This window comes from Amblyomma maculatum, chromosome 3, assembly GCF_055883805.1.
Source record: "Amblyomma maculatum isolate TAMU_Amacu chromosome 3, ASM5588380v1, whole genome shotgun sequence".
In the NCBI taxonomy this organism is placed as follows: domain Eukaryota; kingdom Metazoa; phylum Arthropoda; class Arachnida; order Ixodida; family Ixodidae; genus Amblyomma; species Amblyomma maculatum.
The window spans coordinates 182237567-182253498 of NC_139346.1; the positions used below are offsets into that span (position 1 = coordinate 182237567).

The following is a 15932-nucleotide window of genomic DNA, read 5'->3' on the forward strand; positions in this document are numbered from 1 at the left end:
GTTGTACACTTCCTGCGCTACGCATCAAAAGCACATAGATTCACACCAATGTGAGCAATGCGGGACTTCTATCTGCACATAAATGCAACCAAGATCTGCGGACTTGTTATGCCAAAAAAGAATCCCGTTCTTCTATTTCATAACCTGTCCCACTGCAGTGACGACCTCGCTAAACGCTCAGAATCAGACATTGGTGCGGAAAGCAAAACTTGTACCCCTCCGTTTCTCCGACCACACGACTACCTTAATCACAGTCAAGGACTGGGAAAAGTGTGTAACGTGAAGAACGAGCTATGTATGGGAAATAGTGTGCTTTGTAACTGTGCACTGCCTACATGACTAAAATTGTTTGCCTCAGTATAGCTCACAATCAAAACACGTCAACAGCTGCGCGCGAATTTTGCATTTTAGAATATCTAATAGTCCATGCAGTTTGTTTGTTCTTTTCTGTTTTTGTTTTTTTGCCCAAAAACGCTCAAGAACTCCTGTCGTCCTCGTCCATGCCAGTTGCATTGTGTGACGCAGTGGGTGACGCGAGGTGCCCATACATGGCCTCCGGGTTTCTTTGTTTGTTTGTTTTTTTTCCCCTCATTGAAGGAACCTTCCTTGGCGTGGAGGTAGTGGGCCGCGCTCGCGACCCAATAGCTACAGAGATTCAGTTACATCATTGCCACCCATTTCATTCTTTTAAGCTAATGGCTCTGGTGTCACGACTAGGATTTTCCGTGACGCGAACTCTCGCTGCTGACGACGCAATTTCGCCACATTGGGATTTCTAACGATATATCGTGTAAGCAACACTGGAGTCACGCACAGGCGTGGCGCAAATCCGTTCCGTTCCATTAAAAAAATCCCTAACTGACTCTATGAAGCTCATTTCTGACTGGACATCATAAGTGCTATCATAATGCCGAGAAAAATCTTTTAAGTTGCCGCTGTGGTGTCCAAAAGAGTTAAGAAGAAAAAAGGAAACTTAGGCGACTCAACTCAGCTCTTAGTGGAGTATAGAAAGGTTTAACGGGCAGAGTAAAGCTTGGCGCTGACCCCGTCCGATGAACGAGGAGCCGCTAGGCTGTGCTCTACTTAATCGCTCGAGCTAGGAGGGTTTCCAAGGAATGAGCTATGGCCTGATATTTGTAATCATCTAAGATTATAGCAATCGCCTTTGCCGATCTGCGAAAAGAAAAAGGCACTGTGCACTGTGCCGAGAAGGATGGCTACCCCTCCCCTATACAATGCAGTGCGTCAAATCGAACTACGTGTATATCCGCCGAGAACCTACACTGCGAAACAAAACAACTCATTGCAAGATAACTCCAGAGTCACCCTTTAACCTTTCGAGCCCTTTAGGAGTAGTACCATAAGTGATCCACCACGCGGCTTAAAAGCACCTTATTTAGCGTAGAGACTTTTGATTAAAGATGCAGATGTCCTTTTCTAAATAGACCGTTAGACATCTCTATTGAACTGTAGAGATAGATGTCTGTCTAGATATGCATAGTGACGTCAGAAGTCTGTTCTGGGCTAGCTTCCCACGTTCAGGCTCTCCGCAGTCAGCGCGGCAACCCAGGCAGCGATGCGCGGTGCTTTTTCCAGGAGCTGTGGCGAACAGCTACATGGACATGGTGGGTCCTGGCACGGTGTCCAACTTCCGGCCCACGGGCTGGTCTTCGGAGGTGGCCGAAATGCTCATGGTGCTGATGCGGCTTCTTCCCCAGTACGCGGTGGGCCACGGCGCCGGCGAGGTGCAGGCGTCCTTCACCGAGCATGCCACCTGCTGCCGGTTGCATCGCACGCTGCTCTGGTACATCTGCGCCATACCGCTGGATAATTACCCCGCGAGTCAGCAGCCGTTCGCAAGCCGCATAAGGCACTGCTGCAACGGTGAGTAACGACACAGTCTCTGACTCGAGGCGATGGGGCTATTCAGGCTCCTTTCTTTTCATTTCCTTTCTTCTAGAGCATTTATAATTTTACTAATAAACATAGAAACCACGGCAGTTTACTTCAGTGATCTCAATGCTCCTGTTGTAATAGTTACAGTGTGAAAGAAATCAACAAAATAAACATGGAAACCAGCATTGTGTTTTATGTCAACAGAGCTTATTGCTCGACATTCGGTTCAGTACCGTAGAACCCCTTTAGTTTTTTGCTCCCTTTTTTACCCAATATGCGGCTTTTAGAGAATATTTTGAAGTTGCACTTTTTTCAATTAGCATTCAGTGATTGATTTCGTGCCCTGGTGTCTTAAGCGCTTGAGCATGGAGATGACGTTTTACAGTCACATATATACTTCGTCTTATAAGTTGTTTGCAGCAGTGTGAAACTTACAGCTTTCTTCCAATCAAGGTTGCAGGAGTACGCCAAAGAGTCGCACAAGAAAACTCGCGCCATATTGGTCCATTTCCCAAGCAATTATTTAATTATTGCAGTAACTGGAATGATCGTGGAGGCTTTTTTCTCTGAAAGTAAAAGTTTCATGCACTGGTTAAATTACCAGTTCGCATGAACATGTTTATTATAGAGCGCTGCGAAGTGTTGCTGCATTGCCACCCTCAAACATGGCTTACGCCCAGTCAGCTGATGTACATGCAGCATTCAGCGCACCAGTTCTCTATTTCTTTTTTTCTTTCTTGGTGGTGGAGTTTCTAGTCGCGGGATGACGGGCATATACATATATAGAAGAGCGCAGTTATGCTGCTAGAGCTGGTATGATTGGCTCGGTTTGCTGTATTCTACAGTGCTGCAAACCGCTTCTATAGATGAAGTATATATTCTTCTGCTGACGACGCATGCACTCGACGAGCGCTAAAACGGAAGCACTTCGAAATAATGGCGCAGTTTCAACATAAAAGAGGAGTGGAGGAGATATGGAACGAACTAAATTTCTACAGACAAACACCGTCTTAAACGGAGCTTTTGTAAGCTGAAAAATATCAAGAAGTGTTTAGCGGCGTTGCCAGCATCAGAATCTTTCGCAAGTGAAGTGCCAACGTCGACCTAGCTTTTTTGGGTGCGTATCTCGGAGCTAGGCCAGACCGCTATTCACTTCAGAACAGTGATCAGATAATCAATACAGGCGCCACGAATTTGGATATATAGTGATTGGACAATTTTTGAACTCAATTTTATAGGAAAAAACTGCTTTTTTCTTGTTTACATACTCAGAAAGATCATGGATTTTACGGAGAACAGTAATTTTGGGTTTTTCTTTAACGTCAGCCGCTATGGCTATCACTATGCTGAATACTTGTGTTGCCTGTGTGTCCGCTTTTCGATGAAAAACCTCCGTTAAGGCTGCACAGAAGTGCGCTTAAAAGTGACTTCGGGCGGCGTAGCCGACTGTCGCCAGGTAGGATGCGTTCCTCTGGTTTCACCGCGGTCAACCTGGAACGTGCTCTCCGGCGGCTGGGACCTGCTCATGATGTTCCTCACGGGCTTCCTGTATATGGCTAGCGTGGTGAACTGGGAGCAGAGGATAAGCTTGAAATTGCCACCTATGCCCCTCGTAAAGCGATCCACCGCCAAGCTGGCCGGCGTCGACCAGCAGTGCCATCCATCCGTCGCCGAAGAGGCGGAGCTCGTCAAGAAGCTCATCGAAGGGGTACGATGCATGCGTTAATAATAATAATAATAATAATAATAATAATAATAATAATAATAATAATAATAATAATAATAATAATAATAATAATAATAATAATAATAATAATAATAATAATAATAATAATTGGTTCACAGGAAGGGAAAGGCGCAGTATCTGTCACGCTTGCTATGTGGACACAGTGAACCGCGCCGTAAGGGAAGGGATGAAGGTGGGAGTGAAAGTGGAAAGAGAGAAATGGGAGCCGTAGTGGAGGGCTGCGGAGTAATTTCGACCACCTGGGGATCTTAACGTGCGCTCGCTCTAACCCCTAAGGGGACAGGTCGGCCACCGCCGCTTGCGGCGGGGGCTAGCCTGCTGCCACCGAATTTTTATCTGTTGTAGGCCGTCATTGCACCCGCCACCGCTTAGGTGGTGGGCGACGGCCGTTGTTGCGGCGCGCGTCTTTCTCTCCCTCTTCCTTTTCTTTCTTCTCTATTTTCTCTTTTGTCTGCACGAGACAGCGGAGGTGGCTCAGCTACAGAGCCAGTAGCAGGCCCGTGCATTTTCTTTTCCTTCTTCATACAGCCACAACAACAACTGACATCGCACAGCACACGGACGCCACTTCGTTTCGCCTCCATCGAAACGCAGCCGCCGTGGTCGGGTTCGAACCCAGAAACTCCGGATAGTAGTCGGGCATCTTACCACTGCCCCACCCCGGCGGGGCACGATGCATGCGTTCGCGACGAAATGGCGCTCCTTAGAGAGAAGTGGCGGAGGAAAAAAAATTGGCGACGATTACGGTACTTTCTAATGCGAAATTTGAGCGCAGCTCGTGATCTGTTTCAGCTTTTCGATAGATTGAGGCAAAGAATTCGAGCAAGACATATATGTACAATTACAGACAACTGGTTACGAGGGACAATGGCGACGGCGACGACGCGAAACCCAGGAACGGGCGCCAATGAGCTTATTGCTGAAACGGTGGCATTCGAGACATTTTTGACAAGCGCCGTAAGGGAAGGAAGGAAGGTGCGAGTGAAAGTACACTTGATCAAGCTCTGAAGCCTGCCTTTCATAATTGGTTCATAGGAATGGAAAGGCGCAGTATCTGTCACACTTGTTTCTGTGGACACCTGAATCACGCCGTAAGGGAAGGAAGGAAGGAAGGTGGAGCTGGTTGCGAGGGACAACGCCGACGGCGAAGACGACGACACGAACCAAGGAACAGGCACAAGCGCTCTAAAATGAACATGAATTAACAGCCTGCTTCAGGCTCGTGAATTGGGTGGGATGGCTGTGATGGTCACCTCTAAATGTCTGATGATGGCGGCTATCTATACAGAGGCCATGGTGCTTAGTTTAACGCTACTTGTACACCGACTACAGCTCTATCAGGAATCGGTTACTTACGTACTAGGAGTCGCTGTGGAGGTTTTAACGCGGTAGCGTTAAGGAGCTCATGTCGCAGAAAAGCCGGTGTCGTCGGTGTCCAGTGAGCGATAAATCCCGGCATGCACTTCATAAATAAACATGCACTTCATAATTAAAAAGCAAGTTCCAAGATGGGCTGGGTGGGAATCGAACCAGGGTCTCCGGAGTGTGAGACGGAGACGCTACCACTCAGCCACGAGTTCGATGCTTGAAAGCGGTACAAAAGCGCTTCTAGTGAATGCGCTGTTGCCTGAGAAACATGCCGTAGAACGTTATACTGCAGTGTATATCGGACTTACAGAAGTCGCAGTTACACGAGTAGCGAAGTACGTTTCCGCTACATTTCTTCTGCGCTCTGCGCACATGCAGAGCCATCTTGCAGCAAACACAGAAGAACCCCTCCTCGCAATGTGCGGCGCTGCCCCGACACGTGGCGCGCAACTCGCCCCTGACGTTTCGCCGTGCACCCTCACAGGTTGTAGAATCAAGCGTCTTTCTTTAGATCACTATCTTCGCTCACCCGCTTCTCCCCTTCGGGCCGCGCGGGTACCGGTGCGAGGATGCCCCAATACCCTTGCGTTTAGTAAGTTTTCTCGACGAGGCGCAATAACGCTATCGCGTTCCACTCTTGAAGGCGAAGCTTAAGCGTCCTCCAAATTTTCGAGATTAGAGTTTGTCTCTGCGGTGTTGCCGTGTAGCGTACGGGCAAAGCCTGTTATATATATATATATATATATATATATATATATATATAATGCCGCGAAGCCTTCAAAACAGTATTTGTTGTTTTTTAACGGCCGCCGGCATACAGGCTTATCACTCTGATTCTGGACCGCGTATCAGTTCCGTAATCTTTGTTTGTTAATGCTCGATGTCGCGAGTCACACCTTTATCAGTTTTGTTGTAGCACAAGATGCACCGAGATCTGTCTCGAAGGTTCCGGCCACTCGGGTGTCTTTCCACAATGTTCCAGCCCGTGCTCGTAGCTGTTTGCGACGTTATCTAGATTGTTCTGTGCAGCCTTTAAATTGAGCGTTGCCGAGTGTGACGGGCATTCTTTGTACGACGATCGACGAGCACTTTTGTTTCTATCGCCGCCGCCGAGTTGCTTATTTCTTTGGCGGGCGCAAGTCAGCCCAAATAAAGAGTTTCTTTAGTGCAATCATCGACCCACCTCATTTGTGTCGTCGACCTCGTCACCACTACGTGACATCTGGTGGAGGTGCTGCCTTTGATCCTTCAAGCGAAGACCCAAGCCGTGTTCCTGACGCCCTGGAAGACCAGCCTACAGGTCACCGAGCCAGCCGCCGACTTCAAGGCCTACAGCCCGAGCACGGTCTGCTGCCTGACTCCATTCGATTTTGGAAGGCATCGACGCTGACAATGGCCCAGCCTACAGCACCGGTTGTTTTCGTCCAACCCCGTGAGCCCCCCTGCTTCCATGGACGATCGGATGAAGATGTGGGTGACTGGATGGACATTTTCGACCGTGTGGCAGATTTCAACGGCTGGAACGACGCTGCGAAACTCAGGCAGGTCTACTTTGCTCTTCAAGGACATGCCCGAGTTTGGTTCGAAAATCATGAGACAACTATGAAGGATTGGGAGAATTTCAAGGAAGCGTTTCTGACTGCCTTTTCAAGCGTCGTCCAAAAGGAAAAAGCCCAGGCCCTCCTTCAGTCAAGACTTCAACTCCCTAACGAGCCTGTCCTGGCGTATGTTGAGGAGATGAAGCGCCTCTTTCGGCGCGCCGACCCTAATATGACCGAAAGTGAGCAAGTCAAACTTTTATTGCGAGGCGTTAAAGAGTCGCTCTTTGCGGGTCTTGTGCGAAATCCGCCAAGAACTGTGGCCGAATTTGAATCGGAGGCGTCTACTATTGAGAAGACGTTGGCCACCCGGATGCGCCACTACGAGCGAGCACTTCAGCCGGACTGCTCAAAGTAGACCTGCCTGAGTTTCGCAGCGTCGTTCCAGCCGTTGAAATCTGCCACACGGTCGAAAATGTCCATCCAGTCACCCACATCTTCATCCGATCGTCCATGGAAGCAGGGGGGCTCACGGGGTTGGACGAAAACAACCGGTGCTGTAGGCTGGGCCATTGTCAGCGTCGATGCCTTCCAAAATCGAATGGAGTCAGGCAGCAGACCGTGCTCGGGCTGTAGGCCTTGAAGTCGGCGGCTGGCTCGGTGACCTGTAGGCTGGTCGCCAAGGCGTCTGTCACGCTCCCCATCACCGTACAATGTCCGATTTGCATCGCCGGGCCGCGGTTACGTGCAAGGACGGTCTCCTAGCCCCCGTAGGGGAAACTAAATGCAACAAACTTTGGAGGTGAGGTTGCTCAACGGCGAAAAGACGAACATCCTCCGCCGCCGACGACCACTAACGACGACTCAGCCATTTCACCGCCGCTCCACACGACGTCATCGACGACAACACGACCAGAGTGCAAGCGGACGTCGCCGCCTACCTGCAACGTGCAGAGGAAGCCCGACGAGGAAGCGCACCGACAGCCGACGATACAACTTACGACGACGCCACGCAGAGTACAATCCAGGAGACCAAGTGTGGGTTTGGACACCAATTCGCCGTCGCGGATTAAGTGAAAAGTTGCGTCGATACCTAGGGCTGTACAAAATCATTCGCCGCGTCGGACCACTGGACTATGAAGTCATTCCCGACGGAACGTCAGCATCACAACGGCGACGCGCACGCCCAGAAATTGTACATGTTGTACGACTGAAGCCTTATTACGCACGTTAAACTATCTGTGGTGTTTAAACTTCGCAGTGTTTATGTTTAAGTTGCTTTGTTTTGGAACATCGAGGCGATGTTTTTTTAAGGGGGGAGTAATGCCGCGAAGCCTTCAAAACAGTATTTGTTGTTTTTTAACGGCCGCCGGCATACAGGCTTATCACTCTGATTCTGGACCGCGTATCAGTTCCGTAATCTTTGTTTGTTAATGCTCGATGTCGCGAGTCACACCTTTATCAGTTTTGTTGTAGCACAAGATGCACCGAGATCTGTCTCGAAGGTTCCGGCCACTCGGGTGTCTTTCCACAATGTTCCAGCCCGTGCTCGTAGCTGTTTGCGACGTTATCTAGATTGTTCTGTGCAGCCTTTAAATTGAGCGTTGCCGAGTGTGACGGGCATTCTTTGTACGACGATCGACGAGCACTTTTGTTTCTATCGCCGCCGCCGAGTTGCTTATTTCTTTGGCGGGCGCAAGTCAGCCCAAATAAAGAGTTTCTTTAGTGCAATCATCGACCCACCTCATTTGTGTCGTCGACCTCGTCACCACTACGTGACAATATATATAAATAAGGGTATTCAAAATATTTTGCCTCCTGGGTTGTAAATATTTATGGCCTTTGAAATTAGCACGAAAGCCTAGAACTTTCGCTTCCGCCAGGAGCGCGTATTATTTGTAAACAGTGGACAACGGACACGCGCTGTATATGTCCTGGTACTCCACTGATGGGGCTGGGACAGGTGGGTCACCGCCGCTTGCGGCGGGGGCTAGCCTGCCACAGAATTTTTATCTGTTGTAGGCCGTCATTGCACCAGCCACCGCTTCGGTGGCGGACGACGGCTGTTGTTGCGGCGCGCATCTTTCTCTCCCTGTTCCTTTTCTTTCTTCTCTATTTTATCTTCTGTCTGCACGAGGCAGCGGAGTTGGCTCAGCTACAGAGCTAATTATAGGCCCGTGCATTATCTTTTCCTTCTTCCTACAGCCACAACAACAACAACAACATTGCACCGCCCACGGACGCCTCCCCGTTTTACCTCCGCCATAACGCAGCCGCCGGCGGTCGGGATAAAACCGGAGGCCGATCTCAAGCGCGCTCACCTTCGATACTGATCGTGGGGGTACCCTGGTTCGAACTCGACCTCTGGAGGCTGCGTTTTGATGGGGTGAAACGGGGAGGCTTCCGTATGCTGTGCGATGTCAGCGCACGTTAAAGGTCCCCAGGTGGTCGAAATTACTCCGTAGCCATCCACTACGCTTTTTTCGCGTTCACTTCGACTTTATTTCAGCCCTTACGACGTGGTTCAGGTGTCCACACAGGGAGTGTGACAGATACTGCGTCTTTCCTTTCCTGTACACAAATTTATAATTTACAAGTTTACGAAGGGTCGGCGTCCCGCGGGACATTTCCTAAGGCCATGCACTTACATGAAGCCGACACATTTATGTTACGCGTTGTCGGGTGGCGCAGAAGGAACAGGAAGGCAACCCGCCTCACGTCCGGGGCCTGCTGGCCAGCGAGTTACGCCTTAGCACGGGCCGCTACGCCATGGGTCCGCTGTCATTCCACGTGGACCAGGGCGAGGTGTTCGGCATCATCGGCATGGTGCAGTCCGGCCGTTCTTCTCTGCTGGCGGCGCTCGCCGGAGAGAAGCTGCTCACCGGAGGAAAGCTGTTCCTCAACGGAGCCTCGTCAGCCTCCAACAAACTGGAGGTGAGCTATGTTCTTTCGGAAAGGCAGTAAGACGGATAAATCAGCTAGAGTTTTAAAGAATGCAATGGCATAATAAGAGTGGTTGTCTGCCCAGTGTAGGTAAGGTGAGCATGTTCGAAAAATTATCTACTGCTACATCCTTCTAGAAATAGCGTGACTCCTTGTCCTTCACTGACCTTCACTGGTGATCGTCATGCCATGAACATAGGGAAATCAACGTTTGCCACTAAGGACAAATCTTGTAGGCGGGCAAGATGGTGCATGACTTTCGAACCGATCAATAGCAGCGCAGAAAAGGACACATGCAAAGGCTGAGAAAGAAGCGTGTTTTTTTTTTTTCGTTCCTGTTTCTATGACGACGACGGTGAACCAAGTTGCGCTACGTATCAGCTGATGCAAGCAACTTGGATTATGAACAATGGCGTCCAATATAGTGCATAGCTTGTTAAACCTAGCAGCGTCATCCAGCCTTGGAGCAGCACCAAGGCCACATGATGAAACATAATAATGCCTTCACACGAATATATCCCTGGAGTGCTTGCTATATAAGCTGACTAATGACTGGAACGTGCTGTGCGGAATGTTATTTCTGAGACAGCCGTCAACGCAAATCAGTGTGCCGGAATGGAACTTGGTGCCTATTATTTGAAAACTTGAGATATCACATTCGATTCGATAAATTATAACAAATAGTCACCCACCCATAGAAATGTGCCACAGCGTATCCGCTCTTCATCCTCTTAGATTTTCGCCTCCCGACAAAGCTCACGTTCTATTTTCGCTTCGGCGCTGCAGTACCAGCGGCAGATCGGCTACTGTCCCAGGGAGAACCCGGTGATCCCGCAGCTCAACAGCCACGAGATGCTGCAGCTGATCGCGCGGCTCCGTGGTGTTCCTAGCTACGAGATCGAACAGGAGGTGTCCTTTATCGAGAGAAAAGTCGGCCTTCAGGACGTTCTCAAAGAGGTCATCGACAGGCTGAAGTACGTATAGTGCGTTTGCGCATGCATACATCACTGCTTTAATGACACCCTACCAACATGCTCAGCTTCCGTCATGTCTGTTTTCTTAGCACCGAACTTCTTCCTCCATTCTAGGTCCAGGTATTGTAGTCAAGTCCGGCTTTGATATATACCCGTTCATTAATTTCAGCGGATCACGTGATGAGTATGCCCGTTACACGTGATCATGACGGTCAAACTCATTTCTCGTGCTCCGCAAGTGCTCCAATTCATTCTCTCTAAACGTTGACGTTACTCCGTTTGGCAAAATAAAACATGTAGAATCATAAAATTATATAAGGCGTGCATTTTCCATGCGATCGTAGCAGCTACACTTCAGTCGTCCTTGCGTTACGTGGCCGTCGATAATAAATAGGCCGTCATTATAAGCTTCAATGCTCGCAGGCCGTGCGACAAGCGCAAGTTGTCCGTCGGGCTCGCGCTAGTCGGAAGCCCCAAGCTGGTCATCCTCAACGAGTGCACACGCGAAGTGGATCCGGCGTCCCGCAGCTGTCTTTTCCGCTGCATCGAAAAGATCCACAGCGACAGCCAGTCAAGCATGGTCTTCACATCGCACTGGTATTTGAACGCAGCCGTGACCTATATTTGCGTGGGGTTGCAACTCGCCTTTACACGCTGACAGTATAGGAGTTTTTTTTTTAATTTGAAATCATTAAAAGCAAAGGGGAACCCAACTGGACCAGCTAGCATTGACAACATCGGGTATGGCAGATGAAAGAAGGTCCACCACGTCGTCACCATGACGTCATCAGAATCGGCCAACGTCATTGGCTGAATGACTTTTTTTTGAGGGGGCGCTTTTTCCCTTTAGCTTGTATCCTACTGTAGGTCTTGTGCAGATTCGAATGCAATCGGTCCCGCACTTGCGCGACAATCCGCCTTTTTCACAAAATGTGGCGCCCTCTGGGAGTGGTTGAAGATTCGTCTGCTACTGGTTGAAAACGTCCTTGGGAGATGCAGCCGCCAGCAAAATGACGATGTGTGTTCTTGACAGCTACCGCCATCTATCGCATACGCCTTTCACGAATATTAACTACACATGGCCTCTGAGATTAGCTACAGCCGCGCCGATCGCGAAGGCCAGGAACTGCGCATGCGCAGTTGAGGTTGGTGGTTTGTTTTCAACCAGGCGAGAGGCGCGCATGCGCAGAGCGGCCTTGTGAAAAAGTTTCCCCGTAAGCCGCCGACTCATTGAGTGTGACAGTGACACTGCGCCGGGAAAACTATTCAACGGGGCTTCTTATGCCTTCGCATTCCGCCCATTGCTTGATGCAGCCTACGAGAATGCGATTTCTTCTGCGACCGGGTGGGCGTGCTATCCAGCGGCGAATTCCAGGTGATCGGCAATACGAGCCTAATGAAGGCAGGCTGCCAGCAGCGCTTCACTGTCACCGTGCGCCTCACCCTGGACCATGTGAAGGATGGAGACTTCTTCAAGACCGTCAACCGCGCCATGAAGGACAAGTTCCCTTCCTCGATCATATCGGACATTCGAATGGTAAGTGCACAGCCCCGCTCTGCGGACATCTCTACTCAGAACAGGACGAGAAATTGTGGAGCAACACTACTCCCTGAGGCTGCACACGCAGGTGTGCGTCGGCTGAAAAATTATTATACTCTGTGCCAGATTGCAATGCACTGGCATGGTGTGGGGAAAATACTGCTTTATTTTGTTTTCAGCACAGCTCTCTTTATGTACTTCGCTGCTTAATTCCCTTTCCTACTCAGAGTAGCATGACAGCAAATATTAAATGCCAGCTCAATTCCGTTTGTTTTTTGTTTTTCATTATGCAGTTTCTCTCTCTTCCTTCTCTCTGTCTCGCTCTCTCTTGTTGGAGCTTATGCCTGTGTACAATTTGCTGTTTTACAATCATTGAATAGTGTCGAATAGATCGAGATAATATCAAGAGCCATACACTGCGCTTGCGTTTCGCCGCGACGAATGAAACATAACTCTGTTTCACACAATTCAATTGGTAGAACTTAGCCGTGTCAATATAAGTGATTTCTAGTATCATGCCTCCGACAACCTTAAGCTTAACACAAAATTTAAGGCGCGGTTCAGGTATCCACAGAAACAAGTGTGAGATACCGCGTCTTTGCCTTCCTGTGAACTACTTAGCAATTATCAACGGGAGCAAAAAAAAAAACGCAGAAATACAGTTACGGTAAAGAATACCTGCTAAATACTCGAGGATAGCAACGAATAAATAAGTATATGAAGTCATAATTGCATTTGCCCCTTTTTGAACACGAACTTCATGCGCATCCGTATAGTTTCGTTATCTACGCAACTTTGCTTCTTCAACTCTCCGTTGCGCTCGCACTACACCCACAAGTGTTCGCAGAGTGCTTCAAACTTAAACGCAAGCGGTAATTTTCGATGCCGTTCTTTGGGGCTGCACTGAAAAGTGAGAAGTGTGCATGTTTTGTGGTATAGCGTCTGTGGTCGGATACAACTTACGTCTGGAGTTAGCGCAACACACAAATCTTCGCGACATAAAGCAGTCCGCTGTTAAAGCTTTTCTGCTTGCCCGGATAAGAAGCTAATCATGAGACCAAGTTATAAACAAGGGTTTCGGAGCCGCTGGCTTGTTAGGTGCAGTCAAATATCAAAAAACTGATTTCGAGTACTGTTCACCAGTGTAATGCACACGCCGCATACCATTGGCCACAGTTAGCAACTGCAGTTATTTTTTTTTTAAATCGTACGCTAATAAAGTTTTAATGCTCACTTATGTACGAAATAAACGGGACAGAGCCAGTAGAAATCAATAGATTAGCTTTGATTGATTCGATTTTTAGAGTGGGCTCTTGACTTCCTGAGATTTGGAGCCTTCGTTCCTGGGATCTGGAGTACGAGGAAATCTGCTTTGCGCAAAAAGCTTGCAGCAATACAAAGACTTTGTGAAGTCTCTGCAGAAGAGAGTTAACGTCGCAACTTATTGACCAACGCCAAAAGCACAGAGCGGGTTTGCCACTGTACACGTAAGCAATAGGCTTTAAGCGAGAATGAAACTACGACCGGTGTTAGCACCTCCTGAACGTTACCTGCATTGTCGCCACAAATAAAAGAGCAACCATATACTACCACTGGCGACGTAAACGTAGTCAGCTTAAGATAAAACTTCAGATTTTGCCTCGCTGTAACCGAGTGATTATAACCTAATTAAGTGTAGGCTCCCCCCGTAAAAGTAAGAAATAACTGCGCCTTTCTTTCCCCAAAAATTATTTAAACAAAAAAGAATTCAAAAAATCGCAGGACGAAAAGGTGGTGCTAATTGCGCTCTCGAGTCTAAGGCGAAGATTGAGCGTCCTCCCAGTTCAAACCGTCAAATCGTCTACAGCCTTGTTAAACTCAAGTCAAGCTTAAACGGGTCATGAAAAGCTCTACAGTGAAATAAAAAAGCGCGCACGAGAAATATACATCCCATGAGTCCTCTCCGCAATGCGCAACATTTAAGTATGGCTTCATTAGCACCGGTAACGTCGGCGGTCGAAAATGATGCTACTCCTTTCCTCCACAACTCAGCCCAGGCCTGCGAGCAAAAAAAAAAAAAAAAAAAAAAAAAAGAAAAAAAGAAAAAAAAAAAAAAGGTGCGACGGCGCCCCATTATGCCCCTTGCCGCCTGCGTCAAATTATGAGCGTCCAATGAGCGGGCGCGCTGCAAGCTCTAGTGACGTCACAGGGGAAGTCTGCGAACGAGAAGGTGTCGCCCAAATCGTTAGCGAGCGTTCTCAGAAGCATTCTTTAAAAATTATTTGTAAGTTATAGGCTGCACGCAAAAATTTTAAATTTCACTCGAATACTCACAAAGGCCACCTTTGTATTTGCTCTATGGTGTATTGTTAACCTACCCTGTCCCTTCTTCCTGTCGCTCGGCTTTTTGATTTCCCGCACCGCTTCCTTACTATCCCTTCATTTCCGCCGCGCCAGTTCAGGTGCTTCAGATATTAGATAACAGATACCCGGGCTGCAAACAGTTTTTCCTTCTCTTTTTGATATTTAATAAATGACCACTTACTAACTACGACATCTCTCTTGATTTCTTGCTTTCGAAAATAACCGCAAATAGCATCGCAGGGACCCTTTAAATACCTACGATTTTTTTTTTTTTTTTCACAGAATACCATCGTCGCTAAGACCCATTAGGGGCTGCAAATATTCATTTATTCTTTTTACCTTTTGTATGACAGCAGCTAGAACAAACTTACCTCACTGTGAATACAAAAGCGCTCTTTGCTTAATGCCTACCGCTACCGTCTGCAAGCGGGCCTTCATTTGGTCTTAAACTTCTCCGCAGGATATGCTGCAGTACACCGTGAAGGACGTCGACATCCCGTGGAGCGACGTGTTTGTGCGCATGGAAGACATCAAGGAGCAGCTCGATTTGGAAGACTACGTGGTGTGCGAGGCATCTCTGGCCGACGTATTCCTCGGCTTCTCGCACGAACGAAAGGTGGTCGACTTCTGCGGCGCCGAGGTGCGCGTCTACTCCATGGCCGAGCCGTGCAACATCTTCACCGAGTCGCCCATGGCCCCAACCCTGCTGAGCGAGTGAAGGTCGTGTAGGCATTGCCCTCGAATGCCGAATACGAACTCTGCGCAACAACTGACAGTTTTATTTCACATCACCGCAACCTTCAGCCTAACATTTAGCCACATTTTCCTTATTTTTTTCGCTTCCTTAACTGAGAACCAGTTGTTTTACTCAATTTCTGTTATCTCTTTTTCCAATTTTAAAAAACTATACTCTAAGCCTAGCCAGAGCAATAACTTCCACCCTATGTTTATCTTCAACGTTTATCTGCGCTTTCTTATATACGCATTTGACTAGGACGGTCATTTTGTGATTTTGCATTTTGAGCTGCCTTTGTAGTTGTATTATACGTTTGAAAGTGAATAGTAATGCTTATGATTGTATGCTGCTCAGTGCCGTTACTAAAGTGGTTTAATTTAGAGATGCCATATCGACAGGTTGCTGTTTTGTTCCTTAGCATGCAAGAAGTATACTATACGCGGTTTTCACGGCTCTGTGTACGTCACTTTGCAAATTGAGCTGACGTGTAGAACAATTTTATTACGATGCGCATATTGCATATTGCTTTTGTGAGCATACATACATTTGTACTTATACACTCGCACGGCTTCAAGTAAGGACGTTTGGAACAGTGCGATTGCTGCGCTCCACTGCGAACAGTTTTTCTTTTCTTTTCGTATTCGTTCTCTCAAAGGCAATCAGCAATGCTTGATGGGCTACTGTGTTGTCAAGCAAACGAGCAGATTCGAGCACAGCTGCGCCAGATGTTGTGGTAACAATCCGATTATCAGTTCTACTAGATTTGAAATGAGCGTACTGCTTCACGTGTGTTCTAACATTTATAGTGTTGCACTGTAGCATTTTAGTGCTTACACGAGTGACTTCT

At 48.1% G+C, this 15932-nt stretch overlaps 1 protein-coding gene across 1 annotated transcript in view; it reads left to right on the top strand.

The window, feature by feature from the left end:
- LOC146197127 (phospholipid-transporting ATPase ABCA3-like) overlaps positions 1-15067 on the top strand; it is a 47646-nt gene extending 32579 nt beyond the window's left edge. The window contains exons 15-21 of the mRNA XM_084597126.1: positions 1597-1884; positions 3297-3604; positions 9241-9483; positions 10279-10466; positions 10890-11063; positions 11781-12003; positions 14810-15067. Of these exons, the coding sequence (XP_084453252.1) occupies positions 1597-1884; positions 3297-3604; positions 9241-9483; positions 10279-10466; positions 10890-11063; positions 11781-12003; positions 14810-15067 (1682 nt within the window). The remainder of the gene's footprint in view (positions 1-1596; positions 1885-3296; positions 3605-9240; positions 9484-10278; positions 10467-10889; positions 11064-11780; positions 12004-14809) is intronic.
- The last annotated feature ends 865 nt before the right edge of the window (positions 15068-15932 follow it).